Genomic DNA, 23,415 nt, shown 5'->3' with positions numbered 1-23,415 from the left:
ACCCTTATGCCACCCTTGGGCTGTCCGGCCTCTGAAACATCCCCTCTGTGCCACCGTGTGTCCCCCTGTCCTCCTCCCCATGCCCTCTCTGTGTCTTGGTGTCCCTCTGTCCCAGTTCCCCTTCAATGTCCTGCTGTCCCTCTGCGTGCCTCGGTGTCCCCCCATCCCTGTCCCATCTCCATGCCTCGTTGCACCCCCCCCACCTCGTTCTGTCCCTCCCTGCCTCGTGTGCCCCTGGTCCCGTGCCTTGCTGTCCCCTGTAGTCCCCCCACCTTGTCCCCCCCATGCCTCGTCATCCCCTGTCTCGCCCTTGTGCCTCATCGTCCCCAGTGCCAGTGTCTGTGGAGGCGGCAGGTTTGCGTGTGGGTTTTATTGTGCCTTGGTGGCTTCACACAGGGGGGGGCGGCGGCGGGGCCGGACCCCCTGGCCGAGCCCCCTGGCCGAGCCGGCCCCGCGGGCGCGGTGAGGCCGGTGCGGTGCGGCCCTGCGCGGGGCAGGGCGGTGCGGTGCAAGCAGCCACGGGCTGGCGGCTACTGGGAGTTGTAGAAGCTGTCGAGGCCGTCCTCGCCCAGCAGCTCGGGGCCGCCGCAGTACTTGGGGTCGTAGACCTGCCGCGGCAGCCCGTACACCGTCATGCCCTGCTGTGAGGCGCCCTTGTTGCTGCCCATCTGCAGCCCGATGGTCAGCGTGTCGCAGTGCTCCATGCCCAGCGCCGGCTCGAAGATCTGCCGCTTCGTCCCCGGTGCCGTCATCCCCGCCTGGGCAGGGGCAGCGCTGGGGGCGGCGGCCTCGGCCTCCCCAGGGGTCCCTGGCCTCCCCATGGCGGCTGGGGGGGGGTCCCTGTCCTCCCAAGGGTCCCTCCGCCTCCCCCGAAGGTCTGGGGGCGGGTCCCCCTGTCCTCTCCAGGGGAGCAGAGGGGGCCCCTTGTCTTTCCCAGAGGGTCCTTCGTCCTCCCCAGGTGTCCCTCAGCTTCCTCAGGGGACCATATCTCAGGATGGTGGCAGCCCTGGGGACCCCCCATCCTCTCCCCCACTGCCCGTGGGGTCTCCCGGACCCCCTCCCTCCAGTGCCATGTCCCTAAGTCCTTTTACCTGGCTGCCCCAGGACACTGGGGTCCCCTGGGGACATCAGTGTCCCTGTGTCCCCATACCTGGCGGGCCCAACACAGTGGGGTCCCTGCAGGGATGCCAGTGTCCGTGTCCCGTCCTGTCCGTCCCCGTCCCCCCCCCCGGCTGGCGCCCTTGATGCCCCTGGGGACAGTGCTCCCCCTGTCCCCACCTGGCTGGCACCCTTGTTGGTGCCCATCTGGAGGCTGATGGTGGCCTGGTCCAGGGGCTGGTCCGTCCCCAGCTTGGGATCGTAGAGGTGCCGCCGTGTCCCGTACGCCGTCATGCCCTGCTGGCTGGCGAACTTGTTGGTGCCCATCTGGGGACAGAGGAGAGGGGGTCACGGGCGGGGACAGGGACAGCGCCGACCAGCCCCGAGACACTGGGACTACCCCCCCACACACGCTGTCCGCAGCAAAAGCCCGTGTCCCCAAGAGACCCCTCAGGGCCCCCTGGGCATCCTGTGTGCCCCGATGTCGTACCCCAGCATCCCCCTGTGCTCCCCCATGTTCTTGTGCCCCCCCCCGTGTGTCCCTGCGGCACCTGGAGGCCGATGATGTTCCTGCCCTCACGCAGCTTCTCGGGGTGGAAGCGCCGCTGCTGCTTCTCCGCGTACTTCACCCCCAAGCCAACGTTGTTCCCCTTTGTCTTGGCCTGCGTGAGACCCTGGGGCTCGGGGTGCGCACAGGCCCTCGCCCCACCGGGGCCCCCAGACCCACGTTTATCCCCAGTTCCCCTGGGACTGCCCCAAAACTCCCCCAGTCCCCATCCCCCTTGAGCCCCCTGAGACCCCAAATACCCCCAGGGCTCCCTCGAGACCCCGGCTTTGCCCCATTTGGCCCCATCGGGTGAGGGCAGTGGGGGAGGGCACGTGGCTGGTGTCCTCCAAGGGGACGTAGGGAGCCCCCAGGGCCCCCAAGGACCCCCAAGAACCCTGGGCCCCATCCCGCCCCAGTGGCGTCACCTGGCTGGCGAGGGCGATGAGGGGGGACTGGACCTTGCGTGTGGTTGGTGGCCTCCAAGGGGACATGGGGACCCTCCGGCACCCCCTGGGCCCCCCCAGCCACTCCCCAAGGACCCCCATGAACCCCGGGCCCCGTCCCGCCCCAGCGGGGTCACCTGGCTGGCGAGGGCGATGAGGGTGGACTGGACCTGCGTGTGGTTGGTGTTCTCGAAGAGGTCGTTGGCCTCAAAGATGTCGTGGGGCTTCACCCCGTAGCGTGTGATGGCCCGCAGGAAGTTCCCGATGTTCTCCAGCTGCGCACAGGTCAGCTCGGAGCCCGGACCCTGGGACCCCGACCCCCTGCAGTGCCATGTGGGCCCCCCCCCAAGCCCCGACCCCCCCATTCGGGGCCCCCTCACCTTGTGCCAGTTCTGGATGGGTTCGTTCACCTTCTGCACGGAGCCGGGCTGCAGCTTGTTGATGAGCCTGGGGGGAGGGGGCCGGGGTCAGGGTCGGAGTGGGGGTCAAGGTCAGGGTCAGAGCGGGGGTCAGCCCTCACTGGTCAGCGTCAGCCCAGGTGAGGTCAGCGGGTGGGGAGGGATGGGGTCAAGATTGGGCTGAGTTCCCGGGGGGTGACCCCAGACTTGAGCCGGGGTCAGGAGTGGGCCACGCTGCCAGAGCCCGCTCCCCGAGCCGGGGCCAGGGTTGGGGTCAGGGTTCTGGTCATCGCTCGGTGTCATACTCGCAGAGGATGACGCCGTCCTTGAGGCCGTCCATGAAGCTGTCCCCGATGCGGCGGCCGGTGGTCCCCTCGATCCAGGCGCGCAGCTCCCGCTCCCGCTGCGGGTCGTACTTCTGCGCTAGCTGGGGACGGGGGACACCGTCAGGGGGACGCGGGGGACATGGGGGACGCTGTCAGAGGGACACCGTCAGGGGGACGTGGTGGGCACCGTCAGAAGGACATTGTCAGATGGGAGGACACCGGAGGGGACGGCGGTCTGAGCGGGGGGCAGGGGAGACGCGGGGGGGGGACACACACGAGCTCAGCCCCTGCTCCGGCCCCCCACCGCGGGGAGGGGGGACAGAACAGCCCGGGTCCGGGTCCCCAGGTGCCGGGAGGGTGTTGGGGAGGCGGGGGGGCATCTGCCCCCGCGGGGCAGGGAGGACCCGGGCGTCCGGCCCCCCCCCCCCCCCCCGCCCCGGCCCCCCCCCGGGAGGACCGAGGCGTCCGGGCCCGCCGAACCGTTGCCCATATATAGCTCCGGGCCGCCGCCGCCCGCCCGCCGCGCTCCGACGCCTTATAAGGGCTCGCGGCGGGGCCGGGGGCGGCGGGGCCCCCCCGGGCCACCCAGGGTCCCCCGGGTTAACCCTTCCCGCGCCGCTCCCCGCACCCGCCGGCGCCCGGGGGGCCGGGCCCCCCCCCCCCCCCCCCCCCCCGCGGGGCGTCTGCAGCGGGAAACTGAGGCACGGCCGGGGGGACCCGGGCGTCCGGATGCCCCCGCAGCCCCCCCCCTCGAGACGGCGGGGACCCGGGCGTGCGGGTGCCCTTCGTCCCCCCGCCGCAGAGGGGACCCGCGCGACCGGGCTCCCCCGCCCGGGGCAGCACCAGGGACAGCGCCAGGTCCTGCCCCCGCCCCGCGCTCCGGTCCGGCCGGGCCCTGTCCCCCCTCCCGGTCCGGTCCGGTCCGGCCGGGCCCTGGCCCCCCCCCCCCCCCCGCCCGGTTCGGTGCGGCCGGGTCCTGCCCAGCCCCCCCCGCCCGGTCCGGTCTGGCCGGGTCCTGCTCCCCGCTCCCGGTTCGGTCTGGTCGGGTCCTGTCCCCCCGCCCGGGCGGGGTCGGTCCTGCCCTGTTCGGTTCAGCCCGGCCCGGCCCGGCCCGGTTCGGTTCGGTTCCGTTCCGCCCACCTTATTCTTCACCTCGGCCGACAGCCCGTAGGCCGGCCCGCGGTTGAAGTGCGCGTTGGACATGGGCTCGGTGCGGGAGCGTCCGGTGGGTCGGGTCGGGTCGGGTCGGTTCGCCCCGGTGCGGGTCTGTCCCTGCTCGGCTCGGCTCGGCTCGGCCCGGTCCCGTCGGGTCGGGTCGGTTCCTGCCGGGTCGCTCGTCCCGGTCCCGACCCGGCGCCGCCGCCACTTTTAAAAGTCGGCGGAGGGCGCAGAGCCCCCCCGGGCCGGGGCCGCCGCCAGCCAATCCGCGCCACCCGCCGAGCTGACGTCACCGCGGGGCGGGTGGTGGCGTCATTTTTTCCACATTTAGCGGGGGGATCCCGGGGGGCGGGGGAGCCCCGGGCCGCCCCCCCCTCCCCTCAGCCCCCCTCCCCCCTCAGCCCTTCCCCATCCTCCATCCTCCCCCACCTCCCGCCCCCCTCGTCCCTCCGTCCCTACTCCGGTCCCGCTGTCCGTCCGCCCGTCCCTTCGGCCCTCCCCTCTCCCCGCGCTGTCCCCCCCCCGGGTCCCCCCAGTCCCGAGGAGAGCGGTGGGGGCGGGGCGGTCCGGACGCCCGGGTCCTCCCGGTGCCGTCAGCGGATCGGACTCCGCCGGCCCCCGGGGAAGGGACGGTTCGTCACGGGTGGGGAATGCGCCCCCCCCGGGGCGTCCGGGCCCCGCCCCCGCCGCTCCGCGGGGACCCGGCCCGGGGGGGGGTCGCCGTCCCGCGACCTCGGGCGGGGACCCTCCGGGACGACCCGGGGGTGCCGGGCGCCCGGGGCCGCCCCCGCCCCGGCCGGAGCTGCCGTTTTCATGTATAGCAGCCGTTGCGGCTCTGACGTCACCGGGCCCCGTGTGACATCACCGCGAGCCCCAGGTTCTGCCATCGCCCAGCCGTGCTCAAGGCCACCGCTGTCCCCGGCCCTGACATCATCGTGTATCCCCGGCCCTGACATCGTCGTGTAACCCCGGCTCCGCACTCGTCCGTGGGGCCCGCTCTGACGTCACGGGGAACCCCTTCGAGCCCCGCCCCCCGCGCCGCCAATCACCATCCGGGCCACGCCCCCGGGCGAGGAGCACGCGGCGATTGGCTCTGCCGCAGGCCCCGCCTCGTGACCCGGAAGCGCTGGTCGGCGGGGTCGGCGGCACATGGCGGCGCCCAGCGGCGCGACCCCGTGGGGGGGCCCCGGTGTCCGACCGTGACCTCTGACCTCTGGCCCGCCCGCGCCGACCCCGCGCTGACCCCGCGGCGCCATGAGGCTGCACTGGGCCCGCGTGCTGCCCCGGGGGCTCTGGGGAGCCCCGCAGGTGCGGGGGGGGGGGCCCGGAGGAGGCGGCCGGGGCCGGGAGGACACGAGGGACGCGGCGGGGCGCGGGGACGGCGGGCAGGGGCCGGGACAGGGGACACAGCGGGCGATGGGGGGGACCCAGGGGCTGCCGCGGCCGGGCGGCCGCACGGGGAGCCCGGCCGGCCCTGGCCCCCCCCCCGCACCCCCCCCCCCAGCCTCGCTCCCTCGTCCCCTCCCAGGTCGCTCGGAGCCTGTGCCAGCGCAGCAGCCGCCCAGCGGGGGACCCGGCCGGGCAGGCCGGGGGGGACGCCTCGGGGGAGGCCGCGGGGGCCCCGGCACGGCGCGGCTCCCCCCGCGGGGCGCAGGATGAGGACCGGGGCCCCGCGGCCTTTGCGGCGGCGCTGGCAGCGCTGGAGCAGGCGCCCGGGCGCCGCGTGGGGCGGCTGGAGCTGGTGGCGGCGGCGCTGGCGGCGATGCCGGTGCTGGGGGTGGCGCGGGAGCGGGAGGCCTACCACCGCCTGCTGCGCCTGCTGCCCCGCGGACCCTGGGTGCCCCGCGGACCCTTCCAGCGCCTGCTGGCCCCCTTCCCCCAGCAGCAGGAGTGCGGCCTCCAGATCCTGGAGCAGATGGAACGATATGGTGGGTGCGGGCAGGGGGAGGGGGTGCCAGCCCCCCGGGGAGGGGGCCCGGACGCCTGGCTCCCCACAGCTGGCCGGACGCCTGGGTCCCTGTGCAGGCGTGGTGCCGGATGCAGAGACGCGGTTCCTGCTCCTGGGGATCTTCGGGCCCCGCAGCCGCCCTGTGCGCAAGTGCCAGCGGCTGCTGTACTGGCTGCCGCGGCTGCGCCACGTGGACCCCCACCCCCTGCCCCCGCGCCTGCCCCCCCCCGGCCTGGCCGCCGCCCGCCTGGGCCTGCACCGTATCGCCAACGACCCCGACGCACGCATCACTGTCTACCAGGTGGGATGCAGGGACGGGCACGGGGATGGGCAACACGCCGGGGGACATGAGGACAGGGGACGTGGGGATGGGGACGCTGGGGGGCACGGGGGGACGTGAGGACACAGGGACGCAGGGATGGGTGGACAGGGGGCGGGGGACCAGCATCGCTGTCTATCAGGTGGGATGGGACAGGGATGGGGGGACGGGGACAGGGAACCCACCTCACCACCAGCTGGGTGGGACATGGGGACACAGAGCTGGGGTGGGAGAACTGAGGATGGGGATGCAGAGGGGGCTCCTCTGTCACCGTGGCCAGGTGGCCGGCTGGGCCCCCCCTTGGGGACACAGTGCCCCAGTGAGGCCCCGAGGTCCCTGGGTCGTTAAGGGGTGGCTGGTGATGACTGTCTCCCTCCCGCAGCGTCCAGTGCCAGATGAGGGGGACGACGAGGGCTCCGTCCGGCCCTACATCATTGGTGAGCGCCGGGGGACCCAGGGGGACCTGGGTGTCAGGGGAGGCATGTGGGCGTCTTGGGGGAGGGGGGGGCAGGTGTCTGGGGCAGGGACCCATGTGTTTGGGGGAACGCTGGCATGTGGGGGGACCCAGTGTGCGGGGTTGGGGACCTTGGCATGTGTGAAAGACCCATGCATTCGGGGGAGCCTGGTGTAGAGGGAGCCCTACAGTGTTGGGTGTGGGGTCCCCAGTGTTGGGGTCCCTTGTGTGGGGACTTGGGGGTCCCCAGTGCTGGCGTGGGGTCCCCAGCTCCCCCCCTGCAGGTGCCCAGAGCCCGGACCAGCAGTCGCTGCTGGCTCGGCACGGCCCGGCCCGGCCCGTCTTCGTGGAGGGGCCGTTCCCCCTCTGGCTGCGCAGGACTCGCCTGTGTTACTACGTGCTGCGGGGGGACCCCCTGCCCCCCCACCTCCGGGTGAGCCCAGCGGACCCTGGGGCTCGGGAGGGGATGGGACAAAACCTCCTGACGAGATGGAAGGGGAGGGGGCCCCCATGGCCCTGGAGGGGGTGGGACGGGCAACCCATGGCCACAGAAGGGTACCCATGGCCCAGGACAGGAGGGGATGGGACCCCCATGGCCCAGAACGGGCGGGAGGGGACTCTCATGGCCCAGGATGGGGCAGGACGGGACCCCCAGGGCACCAGAGGGGTCCCCCTCGCCCAGGAGAAGAGAAGACGGGTCCCCTATGGCCAAGGACGGGTGGGAGGGGACTGTCATGGCCCAGAAGGGGAGGGGACGGGACCCCCATGGCCCAGGATAGGAGGAGAAGGAGGGAGGGAGGGGACTCCCTGGCCCAAGACAGGAGGGGACCCCTATGGCCCCGGAGGGGAGGGGAACCCTGCTCCAGGACAGGTAGGAGGGGACCCCCTGCCCGCACCAGGAGGACCCCCCAGACCCCGAGCGCAGCCTGTACTACCCCCTGCACCTCGACCTGGACCTGGAGCGCGGCCCCTGGGACGACGACGACTTCGATGTGGAGGAGGGTAAAGGCAGGGGGGCAGGGGCTGGGGGACAGGGGCAGGGGTGAGGGGGGGCCCCGTGCCGTCCCCGTCCCCCTGACCCGTCTCCCGCAGTGGAGGAGGGCCCCGTCTTCGCGCTGTGCATGGCGGGGGCGGGCGACCAGCGGACGCTGGGCAAGTGGATCGCAGGGCTGCAGGAGGCGAACCCTGTCCTGGGGCGCACCCCCGTTGTCTTCCGCCTGGGGGACGGGCACCCTGCGGCTGGCGCCCCCGGGGGTCCCCCTGCGGTGCCGCCCCCACCCGCGGTGCTGGAGCCCCCCGACCCGCCGCGGGGGCCCGGGCACAGCGGTGGGGCCGACGCCGCCGGCCCCGGCAGCGGTGCGGGGCAATAAAGGAAGTGTCGCCGGCGGAGAGCGGTGTCTTGTGTCGGGGGTCCTGGGGGCGGCGCCCCGGGGGCGGGGGGCGGCAGGCGGGCACCGGGGGCACGTGGGAGGCAGGGGGGCACGGGGGCCCCAGGGAGAGCGGGGACGGGCAGGGCGGGTGCGGGCGCGGCTCCACGCATGCGTGCTGGCCGCTCAGACGCCGTGCGGGCAGAGCCTGGCGGAAGCGCGCGCGCACGCGCGCTGTGTGCCGGCACCGCTCCGGCCCTCACGCCTCCGGCCGCTCCTCTCCCGCGCATGCGGACTGCGCCGCGCCGCGCCTGGCTTCGCGAAAAACGGCGCGAGCGGCGCCGGAAGCGGAAGCGGCGGCGGCGTCATCGGCGGCGCGCCGCGGCGCGGCGGCGGGCCCGGCATGAGCGCGGCCGAGCGGGGCTCGGGGCAGGGGAGCGGTGGCGGCCCCGGCCCCGGCCCCGGGGCCGGCCCCGCGGCGGAGCCGGGAGGCGGCGGGCGGAAGGCGCGGGGGCGACCGCGGCTGACGGAGTCGGACCGGGCGCGGCGGCGGCTGGAGTCGCGGAAGAAGTACGACGTGCGGCGGGTGTACCTGGGCGAGGCGCACGGGCCCTGGGTCGACCTGCGCCGCCGCAGCGGCTGGAGCGATGCCAAGCTGGCGGCCTACCTGCTGGGGCTGGAGCGGGGGCAGCGCGCCGGGCGGCGCGGGTGAGCGGGGCTGAAGAGCCGGGGGGACCGGGTGCCCCTTCCCCTCCTGCAGCTCTCGGGGGGACGGCTCCCCCGCGGAGAGGGTCGCCCCTGTTTGTCCCCAGGCCACCGCCCCTCTTTCCGCAGGAAGCTGTGGGAGCAGATCCCTAAAAAACCCAAACGGAAGAAAAGTGAGTGCTGGCGGGACGGGCGGGGGCTGCCCTTGCCGGTGGGGGCCGGGGTGTGAGTGGGGGCACCCCGGGCCAGGGTGTCCGGGGGGGGGCCCCGGCAGGGGATGGGAGTCCTGGGGCTGCCAAGGGTGCAGGCAGGGTCTAGGGGGGTGATGGGGAACAGGGCTGGGGCTATAGGTGCTGGAGGGGAGTTGGGTGGGTCTGGGGTGCCTGGAGGGGCTGTGGAGTCGGTCAGGGGGTGCTAGGGGGCCAGGCAGGGTTTGGGGGTTGATGGGGGATAGGACTGGTGTGTGTGGGGGTGTGGGGCAGGGGCTGGGGCAGCCGGGGGTGTTGTGGGGTTGGGCGGGGGGTGCCAGGCTGCCAGCAGCCCTCCCCCAGGGCGGCGGCGCAATGTGAACTGCTTGCGGCATGCGGTGATCTGGTACGAGGACCACCGGCAGCGCTGCCCCTATGAGCCGCGGCTGGCGGAGCTGGACCCCTCGGTGGGGCTCTACACCACGGCCGTCTGGCAGTGCGAGCGTGGGCACCGCTACTTCCAGGACCTGCGCTCGCCTCTGCGGCCCCTCAGCGACTCCGACGGGGACAGTGACGACGGTGCGTGGGGGGGCGGGGGGGGCTGCGGTCCCCCCCCCCCCCCCCAGGGAGGGGGCTGGGTGCGCTCAGCTGGGGAGTGGGGATGCAGGGGTGGGGCCCAGGGGCGGTTTGGGGGATGTGACTGCATCTTCTGGGGGCCTGACCTGCGGGTGGGGGGCCCAGGGTACTCCTTTGGGACTCAGGAGGATTTTTTTCGGAGGGTGGTGGCACCCCTTTGGGCTTGGGGTGGGTTCCTTTGGGGGCTCCCCTTGATCTTCTCTCTCATGCAGCAGCAGCTCCTGGCAGCTCTTCCTCCTCCTCAGGAGACTGCAGCTCGGGCTCGGAGGCGACACCGGGGGGGGCCCCGTCAGCGCCAGGGGGGGTGGCGGCAGTGGCCCCCCCTGCGGGTCCAGGCCCCCCTGAGGGTGCTGCAGAGGGGGGGGGGGCAGCGCTGGAGGCTGTGGTCTGCGTGCCACTGCCGCTGCCCCTGCGGCTGGGCGCGGGGCGGGGGGCGCTGGCCGAGGGGGGGCCCCCCACTCTGCTGCAGGGGCCCCCTCTCCTCATCCTGGCCAGCCCTGGCTATGACGCGCTGGGGGGCTGCAGCTGGACGTGGGGGGACGAGGTGCCCTGCGCTCTGCTGGAGGGGGGCCGCCTTCCCCCACCCCCGGACCCCCACCTCCCTAAGACAGGTAAGGGGGGCAGGGGCCACAGGGGTGAGAGGAATTGGTGTGCTGGGACCTCAGGTGGGGGGGGGTGTTGGATTGGGGTGCTGGGGGGAGTCAGGGGGATAAGGGTTAGGGGTCAGGTGGGATTGGGGTGTTGGTGGGGTGCAGGTGGATTGGGGTCAGGAGAGATTGGGGTGCTGAGGGGGATCGGGTGCTGGGGGGCCGTGGGGCAGCACTGCCTCACTTGCCACGCTGATGGCAGAGGAGGATGAGATGCTGGGGCTGAAGCAGGAGGAGGTGCCCCTCCCTGCCGCCGAGCTCCCCCCCCAGCCCCCTCTGGAGCCCCACCGGGAGCCCCCCCCGCCCCCCCCGGCCGAGGACACCGATGGTGGTGACGTATCAGCCATCATCTACGAGATCCCCAAAGAGCCTGAGAGGTCAGGGGGGCAGGGGTTGGAGATCACTTGGGTACCTGGGGGCCCAAGGGTGGTCAGGCTGGGGGGGCTCGGGGCTTGGGAGGGGTGATGGAGTTTGGGGTTTCCCTAGGGGCTCAGGGGAAGTATGAGGTATTGGGGGGGGGTGTCTTTGGGGGTCACTACAAGGTTCTGTAAGTTTTTGGGGACATGAAGAGGGGGTCAGAACTGGGGAGGGCCTGTGGGGTTACAAGGGGTTCAGGGACGGGGCGGGGGGAAGAGGGGTTGGGTTTTTTTTAGGGTTGGGGGAGACCTTAGGGTTATGGAGGGGTCCTTGGGGACAAGAGGGGAGGCTCTGGAGGTCTTTAGAAGGGTAGGGGCTTTTCTGGGGGGCAGTGGCCTGGGACAGTTTCTAGGTGCCGTGGGGGTCTCTTTTGGGGGTACTCTTGGAACGGAGGAGCTATTCAGGGTTTGCAAAGGTGTTTAGGAATTCTCAAGCGCATCAAGGGGTGTTGGACAAGGCCTCTGAATGCCGGGGCCCCCCTGTGCTGCGGCCTCTGTGGGGGGACTCACCCCAGGCTGCGCTGTCGCCCCTCCCTGCGCAGGCGGCGGCGGAGCAGGCGGGGCCGCGTCCCCCACCCTGACCCCGAGGGGCTTCCGGAGCCGATCGCCTGCCCCTATGCAGGCTGCGGGCAGGTCTACGTCGCTCTCAGCAGCTTCCAGGTGCGGCCCCCCTGGGGCCACCCCGGTCCCCTCTGTGCCCTCTGGGGTCCCCCGGGGACCCCCTCACCTCTCCGCCCCCCAGAACCACGTCAATCTGGTGCACCGCAAGGGCCGGACCCAGCAGTGCCCACAGCCCGGCTGCGGGAAGAGGTTTTACCTGGCCAACCACCTGCGCCGGCACATGGTCATCCACTCCGGTGAGCCCCCAACGTCCCCCCCCCGCGCCCCCAACGTTTCCCCACATCCCCCAACGTCCCTCTATGTCCCCCTGCCCAGGCGTGCGGGAGTTCACTTGCGAGACCTGCGGGAAATCCTTCAAGCGCAAGAACCACCTGGAGGTGCACAGACGGACACACACCGGGGAGACCCCCCTGCAGTGAGTGACGGGGGGACACTGGGGACACCCCCTGCGGGGAGCGTTTTGGGGAGGGGGGGGGGGGCACTGGGTAGACCTCTGCTTGCGGTCAGTGATGTGGTAGGGTCACTGCTGCATTGAGTGGCATGGGGAGGGGACTACACTTCTTCTGCCTTCCCCCCTCCCCCCCCCGCAAGGCGTGAGGTCTGGGGTACCCCTCACCCCCTTACCCCCCAGGTGTGAGGTCTGCGGGTACCGCTGCCGCCAACGTGCCTCCCTGACGTGGCACATGAGGCGCCATGGGGGGCCAGGGCTGCGCCCCTTCCCCTGTGAGCGCTGCGGGAGGCGCTTCGAGCGCCCCGAGGGCCTCAAGTTCCACGCGCTCAAGAGCCACCCCGAGCCCCGCGGCACCTAGGGGTCCCCCCCCGCCCGCTGGGTCGCCCTGGCTTCCCCGGGGCTGCCTCATGGCACGTGGAGGTGGGGAAGTACCCCACGGGGGTCCTGACCCCCCCCCCCCCCCCGAGGGGCACCCTGAGCTCTATGCACTTGGTGGAGGCCCTCAATCCATGGGCTCCCCGAGCTGTCCTGGGGACCCCCCACCCCAGCACTGGGGGACCCTGACACCCCCAGGATCTCCCCATTGCCCTGCGCTCCCCACTCACTCGTTATTTATTTCCTGACTCTCAGTTGTCATTTTCCCCCCGACCCCTGGGGCAACTAGGTCTTGGGGGGGGGAAGTGGGGACCCTGGTTTTGTCTTGGGGGGGGACCCGAGCCCAGGGCCCCCCGCCCTCCCTCTCCACTTCCATTAAAGTGATGGCTTTTACTTGCTGTCTCCTGCTCTCTGCCGGGGAGCCCCAGGGTGGGACGGGGGGACCCGCGGGGTCAGTGGGGGCGCGGGGGGGAGGAGGGGGCTCCAGGGCCCGGTATGGGGCGGGGACACACACACCCACTCGGTGCCCTACGGCGCGGGGGTCGCGGCCCTGGCAGGACGCTCCCTCCCCCCCCCGCCGGCCCTGGGGCGGACAGGCGGGTCCCGGGTCCCGCCCCGGAGCTCTCCCCGGTGCTGAACTGGCGGCTCCGCCCTGCCCGGTTCCCCCGGCTCCGGCGGTGCCGCTGCGGGGTCTCCGTTGCGCCTCCGCCCCCTCCTCCTCCATCACCCGCGTCCTTCCTCCTCCTCCTCCTCCTCCTCCTCCTCCTTCTTCTTCTTCTTCTCCTCCTTCCTCCCCCCCCACCCGCCCGCTACTTCCTCCTTCATCACCCCCCCATCACCCTCTCCTCCTCCTCCTCCTCCTCCCGCCCCCCTCCCCGTCACGTAGGCGGGGCCGGGGGGGCTATAGGGGGTCTCGGGGAGCGACGGGGGGCTCCGCCCGCTCGGCAGCCAATGGGCGTCGCCGCAGGGGCCGGAGCGGGCTGGGGGGGCCGGTCCGACCCACCTGCGGGCGGGGGGGCGGACGGAGCCATCGCGGAGCGGGGGGGCCGGGCCGCGCCCACCGCGGCGGTTTGGGGGGGCCCCGCCCCGCGGCCGCCCAAGGACGTTTAAAGGACCGACGGGGCCGCCGCTCGCAGCGCCCGACGCGGCGGCTGAGACCCGTGGAGCCCCCTTGCCTCGGGGCCCCCCGCAGCCCCCCAAGCCCACCGGGCCGTGCGGGGGCCCCCCGAGCAGCGCCCACGGCGGCGGCCCTGCGACGATGGTGACGGTAGGAGCGGGGGTTGGGGGTGTCGTCGGGGGGGCGCGGCCAGCACCCCCAGCGTCCTCCATCTCCCGAAAGCCCCATCCTGTGCCCCCCCCGCCCCCCCGGCTCCTCAGCATCCAACATTCCCCGCTCTTCATGTCCCCAATGTCCCCCCATCTCCCCACCCCTGTGTCCCCCCACCCCCTCATCCTCCAGCCTCCCAGCATTCCTGCCGCCCCCACCATGTCCCCATCGTCTCTGTGTGTGTGTCCCCTGTGCGATGGCCCCGTGAGCGTGACACACTTGGGTGGGGACGGGAGTGCACGCACACGCGTGTGTGCCACACGTTGAGGGCACACGTATGTGTGTGCCGCGGGGGCACGCACGTGTGTCACGGGGCAAGCAGGGTGCGTTGGCCCATGTGGCATCTGCCGTGCTGGGACATGGGTGTGCCCTGCGTGCTCGTGTGTGACGCGTCTGTGCAAGGGCGGGGTGGGGACCCAGCTGTCACCTGCCCCCCCAGTCCTGCTCCGTCCAGGCCCATGTTGAGCCGCTGCCACATGCACATGCGTGCGCACAGCGTAGAGGGCCTGCGCACAGGTGCACACGCGTGTGCCAACGCACACGCACACACCTCCGCTTCACTGTGTGGGTGCGGGGACACGTGTGTGTGGGGAGGAGACGTGTGCGCACACGCGACATGCGGACACACGCAACCCTGCGGAGCGCGTGTGTGCGGCAGAGGCGTGTGTCCCTGTCACTGCATTGGGTGTGTGTCTGTGGCCGTGTCGCCCGTAAATCCCATTTTCTCAATCCGATTTGGTGATTTTCGGCTTTTCTGCTTTCACTTTTCTCACCGGCCAATTTCTCACCGCCCCGCGGGCGGACGGACGGACGGACAGATGACACCCTCTCGCTCGTGCCGGCCCCCCAGGCCTTAAAGGCACAGTGCCCCCCCGAAGGGCCCAGGCCTTCGGCCCCCCCGCCCCGCTTCAGCCCCTGGTCAGCTCCCGGCATCCCGCCGGGGGAGGCAGCCCCCGGACGCCCGCGTCCCGCAGCCGTGGCTGGCGGCCCCGGGTGTCCCGTCTCCCGGCGACAAAGGCCCATTGTCCCCTGCTATTGTGCGGGGGGGGAGGGGCGGGGGCTCCGCTGCACAATGGGGGATTATCCCCCGGGGGGAGGGGCGCGCCCGACGCCTGAGTCCCCTCCCGCTTTGGGGCGGCGGGGGCCCGGACGCCTCCTGCCCTGCTGGGGGGAGGGGCAGCCTGTGGGGATCCCGGCGTCCCCGAAGAGCCCCCTGCCCCGTCGCCCCCACCCGACTTGTCCCTGTCCCCTCCTTCCGGTGTCCTCATCCCCCCCTGCCACGTCCCGGTTGTCCCCATCCCCGTGTCCCCCCGCGGCTCCGTCTGCGCTTCACCTCAGTGATGACTCCATGTCCCCACTGCCTGGGGTTCCCCGTGCCTGTCTCCCTATCCCCGTGCTGTTCCCATGACTCTGGTGTCCCTGTCCCTCCGCTGTCCCCGTGATGGAGACACCCTGGTGACACCCATGCGTCCCCTCAGCAGATCCTGAGCACGGTGGAGGCGCAGGCTCCCAGCACCCCAGGGCCGTCGGGCTGCGGCCCCATCCCCGTCCCTGTGGCCGTGCCAGTGGTGGCAGTGCCAGGGCCGGGGGTGGCAGCGGCACTGCCCAATGGGGCCCCCCCAGCCCCCCCCGTGGCTGACGACAGCAAAACCAACCTGATCGTCAACTACCTGCCCCAGAGCATGAGCCAGGAGGAGCTGCGGAGTCTCTTTGGCAGCCTCGGGGACATCGAGTCCTGCAAGCTTGTCCGTGACAAGGTCACCGGTACGGGACAGGGGAGATACAGGCAGATGGGAAATGGGGACATGGGGACACAGGACATGGGGAGTCGGAACACAGGGACACAGGCAGATGGGACATGGGGATGTGGGACACGGGGAGACAGAACACAGGGACGTGTGACGTGGGGAGACGGGACACGGCAGATGGGACACAGGGACATGGGCAGATGGCGCACAGAGACATGGGGAGATGGGACACGGGGAGACAGGACACAGGACATGGGCAGATGGGATAGGGGGGCATGGGACATGGGGAAACAGGACATGAGGAGATGGGACACGGGGACATGGGGAGACGGGACACAGGGAGATGGGACATGGGACATGGGCAGATAGTACATGGGGACATGGGGAGACTGGACACGGGAAACAGGGAGATGGGATGTGTGGACCTGTGGGGACTGGGACAGGGATGGGCATGTGGATGGGAACGTGGGGACAGGGACAACTTCAGGAACCTCTCTGGGGACCTCAGGTCCTGCAGGCTCGACCATGGGATTCCTGGTACAGGGATGTGGGGACGGGGACCCACAGGGACAGAAGATGAAGATGGGATGGAAATGGGCCTTGGAGACAGGGGTGGGGACAGGGGTGGGGTGGGGACGGGGACTGGGGATGGCACAACTGGGCCTGGCGCTGGGGCCACCCTCAGCGCCGACCCTTGCGCCTCAGGGCAGAGCCTGGGCTATGGCTTCGTCAACTACGTTGAGGCGGGTGACGCCGACAAGGCCATCAGCACCCTCAATGGCCTCAAGCTGCAGACCAAGACCATCAAGGTGCCAGGTGCCAGGGTCCCTTGGGGGGGGTGAGCACCAGGGGCTGCCTCAGGAGGTAGGGGTGGGGGGATCCTGGGGTCCCTCGGAGCAGGTGGACGCTGGGGTCCCTGGGGGGAGGGTTGAGCACCAGGGGGTCCCTCGGGGAGGGTGGACACTAGGGGGGGTCCTTGGGGGGAGGGCAGATGCCTGGGTCCTGGGGGGGCGGGGGGGCATGGGTGGGAGGCAGCTCTGGCACCCGGACACCTAGTTCCCCAGGGCTGACCCACCCTCCAGGTGTCCTATGCCCGGCCCAGCTCGGCCTCCATCCGTGATGCCAACCTCTACGTGAGCGGTCTCCCCAAGGCCATGGGGCAGAAGGAGATGGAGCAGCTCTTCTCCCAGTATGGCCGCATCATCACCTCCCGCATCCTCGTTGACCAGGTCACAGGTGCGCCTGGATGCCTGAGTCCCCCCAGGGGAAGGGGGGGCTGCCAAGACGCCTGGGTTCCCAGTAGGTTCTATGGGGTGGGGGAACATTTCCTAGATGCCTGGGTCCTGTGGGTGGGCTGTGGGGTGTCTGGGGCGGGGGGGAATTCCTCAGACGCCTGGGTCCCATGGGTGGGTCTGGGCAGGGGGATTGCCTGGATGCCTGGGTCCCGCGGCCGTGCAGCAAAGTCTCAGGGCTCTGTCCCCTGGACGCCCCACACGCAGGTGTCTCGCGGGGGGTGGGCTTCATCCGCTTCGACAAGCGCGTGGAGGCAGAGGAGGCCGTCCGGGGGCTGCACGGGCAGAAACCGCTGGGCGCCGCCGAGCCCATCACCGTCAAGTTCGCCAACAGCCCGGGCCAGAAGTCGGGGGGGGCCCTGCTCAGCCTCTGCCCCAGCGCCCGCCGCTACGGCACCCTGCACCATCCCCCCCAGCGCTTCCGGTGAGCCCGACGTGCCCGAGGGCCCCGGGGGGTGGGACATCCCTGGGAACGGGGGCACCCCCAGGACATGGGGTGACCACAGGGTGTGGGGACATCCCCAGCACCATGAGGACGCCCCCCTCCCCCACCCCCAGGAGATGGGGCTACCACAGAGCGTGGGGACATCCCCAGCACCATGCAAACACTCCCCAGGGGATGGGGGTCACCACAGGGAGTGGGACACCCCCATGGCAAAGAGACACCTACATGGGCACCCCCCTCGCCGTGTCCCCCCTAACGGCCGCTTGTCCCCTCCAGGCTTGACAATTTGCTGAACGTGGCCTACGGCGTGAAGAGGTAATGGCCCCTCCCCACCTCCCCCTGGCCCCCCCCCCAGTCCAGCTCTGCACCCCCAGCCCCATGCACGGGCTGGGGACCCTGGCAGGAGGTGACACACGTGTCCTGGGGGGAGACCCAGCGTCTGGGTGCCCTGACCCCAGGCCAGCCCGCTGTTGCTGCTGCCCAGGTTCTCCCCACTGGCCATCGAGGCGGTGCCAGGGCTGGCTGGAGTGGGCCTGGGGGCCCCCAGCGCTGGCTGGTGCATCTTCGTCTACAACCTGGCGCCCGAGGCGGACGAGAGCGTCCTCTGGCAGCTCTTCGGGCCCTTCGGTGCTGTCACCAACGTCAAGGTCATCCGCGACTTTGCTACCAACAAGTGCAAGGGCTTTGGCTTCGTCACGATGACCAACTACGAGGAGGCGGCCATGGCCATCGCCAGCCTCAATGGCTATCGCCTGGGCGACCGTGTGCTCCAGGTCTCCTTCAAAACCAGCAAACAGCACAAGGCCTGAGCCCCACCCCACTGGCCCCCTGGCGCCCGGACCAGGTCCCCTGGCACCACCAGGCCACAGGGACCCCCATGAGCACCAAGGACACCCTGGAGATCATGGACAACCCCCCTGGAGACCTTGGGGACCCCCTTCATGGGCACCAAGGACACCATGGGGACACCCCAAGGATACCCTGGAGACCATGGGGACCCCCCGCCCCAGGCACCAAGGACACTGTGGGGACCTCCTCACCCTGGAAACTATGGAGAACTCCCCCAGACAGCTGGAGACCTCGGGGACCTCCCACAGGGGCACCAAGGACACCATGGGGACACCCGAAGGACAGCCTGGATACCACGGACACCCTCACCTCTCCCCTAGGCACCATGGACACCCCGAGGACTCCCCCAGGTGCCTCAGAGCTCTTGGACACTGTGGGGACATGGAGATGCTGGGGCCACTCCTGAAGATCATCCCGCCCCACCTCCTGCCCCATTCTGGAAAGACTGGAGAACCCCCAGGACACTGCGGACACACTGGGGATCCCCCAGGCACCCCCAAACCCCTGGGAATTGTGAAGGAGTCTGGATATGGAGGGGGGGGTGTCACCGCCAAAGCTCCCAGGAATGCCATGGGCACCCCAAAGACCCTGGGGACCCCCCCGGCACCCAGCGATGTTGGGGAACTTCCCCCGGGCACTGTGGATACCCCTGCCCCCCCCAGCACCTGGAAGCCACGGCGACCCCCAGCAAGCCCAGGTACCTTGGGGACCCCCAGCACTCCCTGGGGCGGGTGCCAGACACCCCCCCCCCTTTTTTTCCTCCTCTGGGGAGGTCGTGCACCCCCAAACGGGGAGAAGTGGGGTTCCCCCTCTTAGGGGTGTCCTGTCCCCCCCCAGGGTGAGTCTGAGTTGGGTTGTGGAGACCACAGGGGTCCCCCGGGACAGGGCTGCTCCCGTGGGGGAGGGAAAGCAGGGGAGTCCCGCCCACGGTTCCGCGAGGCCCCGCCCCTCGGCTAAACCACGCCCCCAGGATCGCGGTCCCTCGGGGCTTATCCTCGCCCCAGGACTAGACCCCGCCCCCATCTCGGAGACCACGCCCCCGGCGCAGCGGACCGGTGGCCGGACCACCCGGAGCGGCGCCCGGGGTCGCGGGTTCGAGCCCCGGCTCCGGCCGCTGCCCCGGGGAGGGACCCCGCCACAGCACCCGATTCGGCTCATTTTGTTTCCAGGCTGGTGCCAAGTGGGGGACTCTCCAGAAGTCCGGGGGGGGCGGGTGTCTGCTCTCTCCTCTTTTTTTCCATTTGTTTCTTTTTTTTTGAGAGGGAATTTTTTTTGGGAGAAAGAACAAACAATAGCGAATAAGAACAGTAATGGTAGCGCTGACAGTAGCGAGGAGAGAGGCTGACACAGCGAGCAGTGACTCCTCTGGAGCAACAGACACAAAACCATCTATTTTTGTAAGAGAAGAAGAAAAAAAAAATTAAAAAAAAAAAATCCCCTGAAGTCCCCCAAAACCGCCCCTCTGGAGGGAAGTTGCGGGGGGGTGGGAATCTGTTATGTGCCCTCCCTCAGTTGCTTGGAGGCAGGGCCAGAAGTCGTGATCCCCAAGCATGGTCACAGCACATTTTTGTGGGGCGTCAATGGCACTAAAGTGCCATCAGGTTGAGGCTGCCCAGGGGTCCCGCTGCCCCTGAGCCTGTGGCACCCCCAAACCAGGGGTGTGTGTGTGTGTGTGTGTGTGTGTGTGTCTTGTCCACACTGCCCTGTCCCCACCCTTCTCCAAATACCCCACCCATTTTTTTGCCCCAACCTCCTCAGCTCGCTGGGGCAGGTGCTTTTGCTTGGCCAGTTCTAGCATCCTGGCCAAAGAAAAGGGCAGAAAAGCCCCCAAAACCCCCAACCTTCCCAACAGGCTGAGTCCCCCATAGCAGCCCCATCCTCATCTTCCTCATTATTATTATTATTATTATCATTATTATTATTAATTATTATTATTATTGTTGTTGCTGTTGTTGCTGTTGTTATTATTACTATTGCTATTATTATTTATTTTCTTTTCTCCGTCGGGATAATTTCTTGCTTTTCAGTGGTTTTGGTTCCTATTTGTTTCCGATTCTTTGCTGGCTTTCCCTAGCCCTGGGACCCCTGGGACCCTCTGCCCCTCCTGGGTCCCCTGGGACCCCACCCCACCCCTCCCGGCTCCTGCTTTTTGCGTTGCATCGTGTCGTGCCCGTTTGCAGCTTCTTGTAGTTTTAACTTATTGTTAATGTAAATATTTATTACTCCCCCCGCCCATGTGTGCGCGCGTCCCTGGGGCAGGCAAGGGACCCAGGCACCCGGGGCTGCCTCCACCTCGCCAAGGTCAGACCCCTCCCGGGGCGGCTCCACCCTGGGGACCCCCGTCCCTGGGACGCAAGCGCCTAGGCAGCCCCAGCCCCAGCAGGATGGGTGGGTCGAGGGGACCCCCCAGTTCAGTAGCAATAAGAGCTGCACCCCGGGGGGGGGGGCCTCGCCTCGGCCCCCGCCGTTTGTCTGGGGGGGCCCAACACGGGGAGAAAGCTCCCGAGCGGGAACGGGGCCCCCCCGTGGCGGAGCAGGGCCCCCAGAGGGGACGGGCTCCTGGCCCCCACCCTCGGACTCGACTCTTTGTACTTTTCATGGCAGAAATAATAAAATATATTAAAAACAAAATTCAGAAATTGTTGTGTGTGTGATGGGGGGGATGGCAGTACACGTGACCCCATGCGACGTGATCCCCGTGTGACGTGACGTGACACCCCCCCCCCCCCCGCAGCACGGGGCACCCAGGGACGAGGCGTAGTGGGGGAAAACCCGCCCCTCAGTGCCCCCCCCGGCCCTTCAAGCGGGACGCAGGCGGCTCCCGCCGCAGGCGGCTGAGGGAACCCAGTGCGGGGAGCACTGCAGGCCGCGGGGCACGGCTCGGGGAGGCGGGGCTTCCGGGCGGTCACGTGGGCCGCGAGGCTCGCCGGGAGCGGTAGTCTTCCGGCACGGGGCTTCCGGGCGGTCACGTGGGCCGCGAGGCTCGCCGGGAGCGGTAGTCTTCCGGCACGGGGCTTCCGGGCGGTCACGTGGGCCGCGAGGCACGCCCGGAGGTTGGGCCTGCCGCCGGCCGGGCGCGCTTTACCGCTTCGGCGGCCGTGGGTAGGGGGCGGCTCCTGCCCGCTCCCTGGTGCAGCAGACGCGGGTGGGGAGGGGGGGGCTCCCGCGCCTCGTCCCGTCGCAAGGAGACGGGCCCCAACCCTCCCCCTCCCGGGCACCGGGAGGAGATGGGCCCCAACCCTCTGTCCCCCTGCCACGGGCACCGTGAGGAGACGTGCCCCCGCCCCCGGCCCCTTCCCGACAGCAGCCGGCTGGCCTCGAATGCGCTTTATTGCCCGTTAACGCAGGTGCTAGGAGTGTCCGTGCAGGGAAAGCGGCACCTCCTGGAACTCGGCTGCTCGGCCTCAGGCCTGCAGCTTGGCCGCTTGGCTGCTTGGCCTCGGCCCTGCCTCTCGGCCCTGCAGCTCGGCCGCTCGGCCACTCGGCCCTGCAGCTTGGCCACTCGGCCCTGCAGCTTGGCCGCTTGGCCCTGCAGCTCGGCCGCTTGGCCTCGGCCCTGCCGCTCGGCCCTGCAGCTCGGCCGCTCGGCCCTGCAGCTTGGCCGCTCGGCCCTGCAGCTCGGCCCCGCAGCTCGGCCGCTTGGGGGGCCGAGCGGCCGATCTGCAGGGTCCGGCACACACAGGCGAGGTCCCTGTTCCAGCTCGCGTCCAGCAAACTCGGGTGAGGTCCGTGTTTGGGCTGGCGTCGGGCACACACAGGTGAGGTCCCGGGATACCGTGCCTGCGCGTGCCGGACGCCAGCGTGAAGGGGGACCTTGCCTGTGCGTGCCGGACGCCAGCCCAAACAGGACGTGGTTTGTTTGTAGCAGACGCCAGCCCAAATGGGACCTTGCCTGTTTGTGACAGACGCGAGCTTGCAGGGGACCTCGCCTGTGTGTGGCGGACGCCAGCCCGAACGGGACCTTGCCTGGTTCTTGTGCCGGACGCCAGCCTGCAGGGGACCTTGCCTGTTTGGGGCACACCGATGGCAGGTTGCCAAAACACAAAGCAGGGTCATAGCAGAGTTTTCCTTTCTGGGGATGGGCTCAGCCATCTCCTGCACAAATTTCTGTTACGTAGCATTGGGGATGGTAGCTTTCTTTTGATTTCTTGAAGAACAAGAGGATGATGGAGCATGTTACAAGAGCATGATCATTTTGTCTTCCTTTGGCAGTACAGGCACCCAAGGCCAGCCTGCCTTCAAGGAACAGCACGAGGATATCCGTGTCGACCGTCAGCAGAGGAAGGAAGCTTCTTTTGGAGACTGAGGCGATGAAGCAGAGTCCTCATTTGTTCTGTTTGATTTTCAGCATGGGTGCGGGGAGGGCCTGGGACATGCCAAACATGGTCCCGGACAGGGGAGCTGCCTATTCCATGGGAGGCTGTGAGAGCTATCATGGACACCACTGGGCTGGCATCCTGTAAGGGTGCTTTCACATGTTTTCTTGTTTAGAGGCCAACCTCGGCTTTGGGCTGCAAAATAATGTCTGCCACGCTTGTGCCAGCTTGGTGGCAGCATCTGCCCACGGTAGCGCCAGCTTGGTGGTGGTGTCTGCCCGTGCCGGTGCCAGGTTGCTGGCTGTGTCTGGCTTGTGAGGGTTGGGGTAATTGGCCCCCTGTTCCCCATGGGCTCCAGCTGTGGCCCAGGGCAGCACAGGTGGGACCCTGGAGGTGAGGATGGGGCTGGGCCCAGGGTTTAAAAAGGGCTGGGGCTGGGCCAAGGGTTTAAAAAGGGCTGAGGATGGGGCTGGCCCTGCTGTGCTGAGGGGCTCTATGTGGGGAGGGGGCTGCCTAGGCATGCCTGCCTGTGGGAGCTGGCTGAGGAGTGAAAGGAAGGGGCTTCCCCAGGCAGCTGCCTCCAGCAAGGAACAGCCGGTCCCCACAGCTGGGAAGGATCCGTCCCCGACAGAGCGCACCACCAGCGCGTGGTGCCGGGAGCTCGGTGCCCCCATGGGCCGCACACGTGAGCCACCGTGTCTCTGGGAAGCCTCTTGGGAGAGGAGCATCGGGGCACCTGGGCGGGCGAGGCAGCCGGCACTGTGGAGGAGGAAGGGGCAGGGGCCGAGAGAGAAGCCCCGGGGCGCTGAAGGTCTCCCGGTGGTGGCAGGAGCTGCGGTGAGTCGCGCATCCCTCGCGTGCGTCCGGGCCCCTCTCTGCCGTGCTTCTCCAGACCTCTGCCTGCCTCCTTGCCTGTACCTGCCTCTGTCTCCCTTTCAGGCTGTTTGGCTCCCCAAAGCTTTTTGCCCTTCTGCTAGCGCTGCCCTCCACACCGTCACCTTCTACGTTTCCTTTCTATGCCTCTCCCTTTCCAGCTCCCCACCTGCTCTTATTTCACTTTTCCTACACTGCCTTCTTCCGCATTGCTGGGGAAAATGGCATTTCGAGGTCTCCCTCTGTGCAGTGACCTGTCTCTCTTTTCAGTGGCTCCCTCTGCTCTGCACCTTGTCTACTTTTTTCTAGTTAACTGTCCCTATTTTTCAAGTTTTTACTCTCATAATTATTTTCTTTTGAAACATTGTTTCTAGATGTACTCTTATCTTGTTTTCTGTCTCTCTTTTTAAATTTTTTCCTGTTTCCTGTATCCTGTCAGTTTTAAAATTTTCATTCTATGTCTACTTT

The 23,415-nt window shown here is 69.4% G+C and overlaps 4 protein-coding genes across 18 annotated transcripts; 3 read left to right on the top strand and 1 right to left on the bottom strand.

Moving 5' to 3' along the window:
• Positions 1 to 356: 356 nt before the first annotated feature.
• CNN1 (calponin 1) lies at positions 357 to 4,318 on the bottom strand. Of its 2 annotated transcripts, XM_072848458.1 has the most exons (7): positions 3,953 to 4,307; positions 2,792 to 2,913; positions 2,469 to 2,535; positions 2,226 to 2,363; positions 1,650 to 1,760; positions 1,279 to 1,425; positions 357 to 758 (listed from the first exon to the last, which is right to left on the bottom strand). In XM_072848458.1, the coding sequence occupies exons 1-7, from the start codon at positions 4,013 to 4,015 to the stop codon at positions 531 to 533; spliced, it is 876 nt and encodes a 291-aa protein (XP_072704559.1). In that variant the 5' UTR covers positions 4,016 to 4,307; the 3' UTR covers positions 357 to 530. The 2 variants fall into 2 exon arrangements, with proteins under 2 accessions (XP_072704559.1, XP_072704560.1); XM_072848459.1 differs by lacking the exon at positions 2,226 to 2,363 and having other exon boundaries at positions 3,953 to 4,318.
• A 741-nt stretch (positions 4,319 to 5,059) lies between these two features.
• On the top strand, positions 5,060 to 8,080 carry ECSIT (ECSIT signaling integrator). 2 transcript variants are annotated; one of them, XM_072848456.1, is made up of 7 exons: positions 5,060 to 5,278; positions 5,499 to 5,898; positions 5,996 to 6,219; positions 6,620 to 6,674; positions 6,904 to 7,124; positions 7,591 to 7,693; positions 7,784 to 8,080. In XM_072848456.1, the coding sequence occupies exons 1-7, from the start codon at positions 5,225 to 5,227 to the stop codon at positions 8,059 to 8,061; spliced, it is 1,335 nt and encodes a 444-aa protein (XP_072704557.1). In that variant the 5' UTR covers positions 5,060 to 5,224; the 3' UTR covers positions 8,062 to 8,080. The 2 variants fall into 2 exon arrangements, with proteins under 2 accessions (XP_072704557.1, XP_072704558.1); XM_072848457.1 differs by having other exon boundaries at positions 5,063 to 5,278; positions 6,976 to 7,124.
• A 355-nt stretch (positions 8,081 to 8,435) lies between these two features.
• On the top strand, positions 8,436 to 20,349 carry LOC140645173 (uncharacterized). Of its 11 annotated transcripts, none has more exons than XM_072848445.1 (13): positions 8,436 to 8,766; positions 8,893 to 8,936; positions 9,315 to 9,530; positions 9,833 to 10,198; positions 10,437 to 10,611; positions 11,193 to 11,507; positions 11,587 to 11,686; positions 14,906 to 15,188; positions 15,878 to 15,981; positions 16,255 to 16,408; positions 16,672 to 16,888; positions 17,186 to 17,224; positions 17,373 to 20,349. In XM_072848445.1, the coding sequence occupies exons 1-13, from the start codon at positions 8,462 to 8,464 to the stop codon at positions 17,716 to 17,718; spliced, it is 2,664 nt and encodes an 887-aa protein (XP_072704546.1). In that variant the 5' UTR covers positions 8,436 to 8,461; the 3' UTR covers positions 17,719 to 20,349. The 11 variants fall into 11 exon arrangements, with proteins under 11 accessions (XP_072704546.1, XP_072704544.1, XP_072704545.1 ...); XM_072848443.1 differs by having other exon boundaries at positions 9,803 to 10,198; XM_072848444.1 differs by having other exon boundaries at positions 9,800 to 10,198; positions 17,394 to 20,349.
• Positions 20,350 to 20,803: 454 nt separating this feature from the next.
• Positions 20,804 to 22,317, top strand: LOC140645169 (uncharacterized). 3 transcript variants are annotated; one of them, XR_012039945.1, is made up of 3 exons: positions 20,804 to 21,105; positions 21,624 to 21,788; positions 21,971 to 22,317. XR_012039945.1 is itself a non-coding variant. In XM_072848437.1 (3 exons), the coding sequence occupies exons 1-3, from the start codon at positions 20,986 to 20,988 to the stop codon at positions 22,219 to 22,221; spliced, it is 906 nt and encodes a 301-aa protein (XP_072704538.1). In that variant the 5' UTR covers positions 20,804 to 20,985; the 3' UTR covers positions 22,222 to 22,317. The 3 variants fall into 3 exon arrangements, 1 of the variants encoding a protein (XP_072704538.1); XM_072848437.1 differs by having other exon boundaries at positions 20,804 to 21,478; positions 21,627 to 21,788; XR_012039944.1 differs by having other exon boundaries at positions 20,804 to 21,788; positions 21,976 to 22,317.
• Positions 22,318 to 23,415: the final 1,098 nt, after the last annotated feature.

This window comes from Ciconia boyciana, chromosome 31, assembly GCF_034638445.1.
Source record: "Ciconia boyciana chromosome 31, ASM3463844v1, whole genome shotgun sequence".
In the NCBI taxonomy this organism is placed as follows: domain Eukaryota; kingdom Metazoa; phylum Chordata; class Aves; order Ciconiiformes; family Ciconiidae; genus Ciconia; species Ciconia boyciana.
This window is presented reverse-complemented; position numbering and strand designations above follow the sequence as displayed.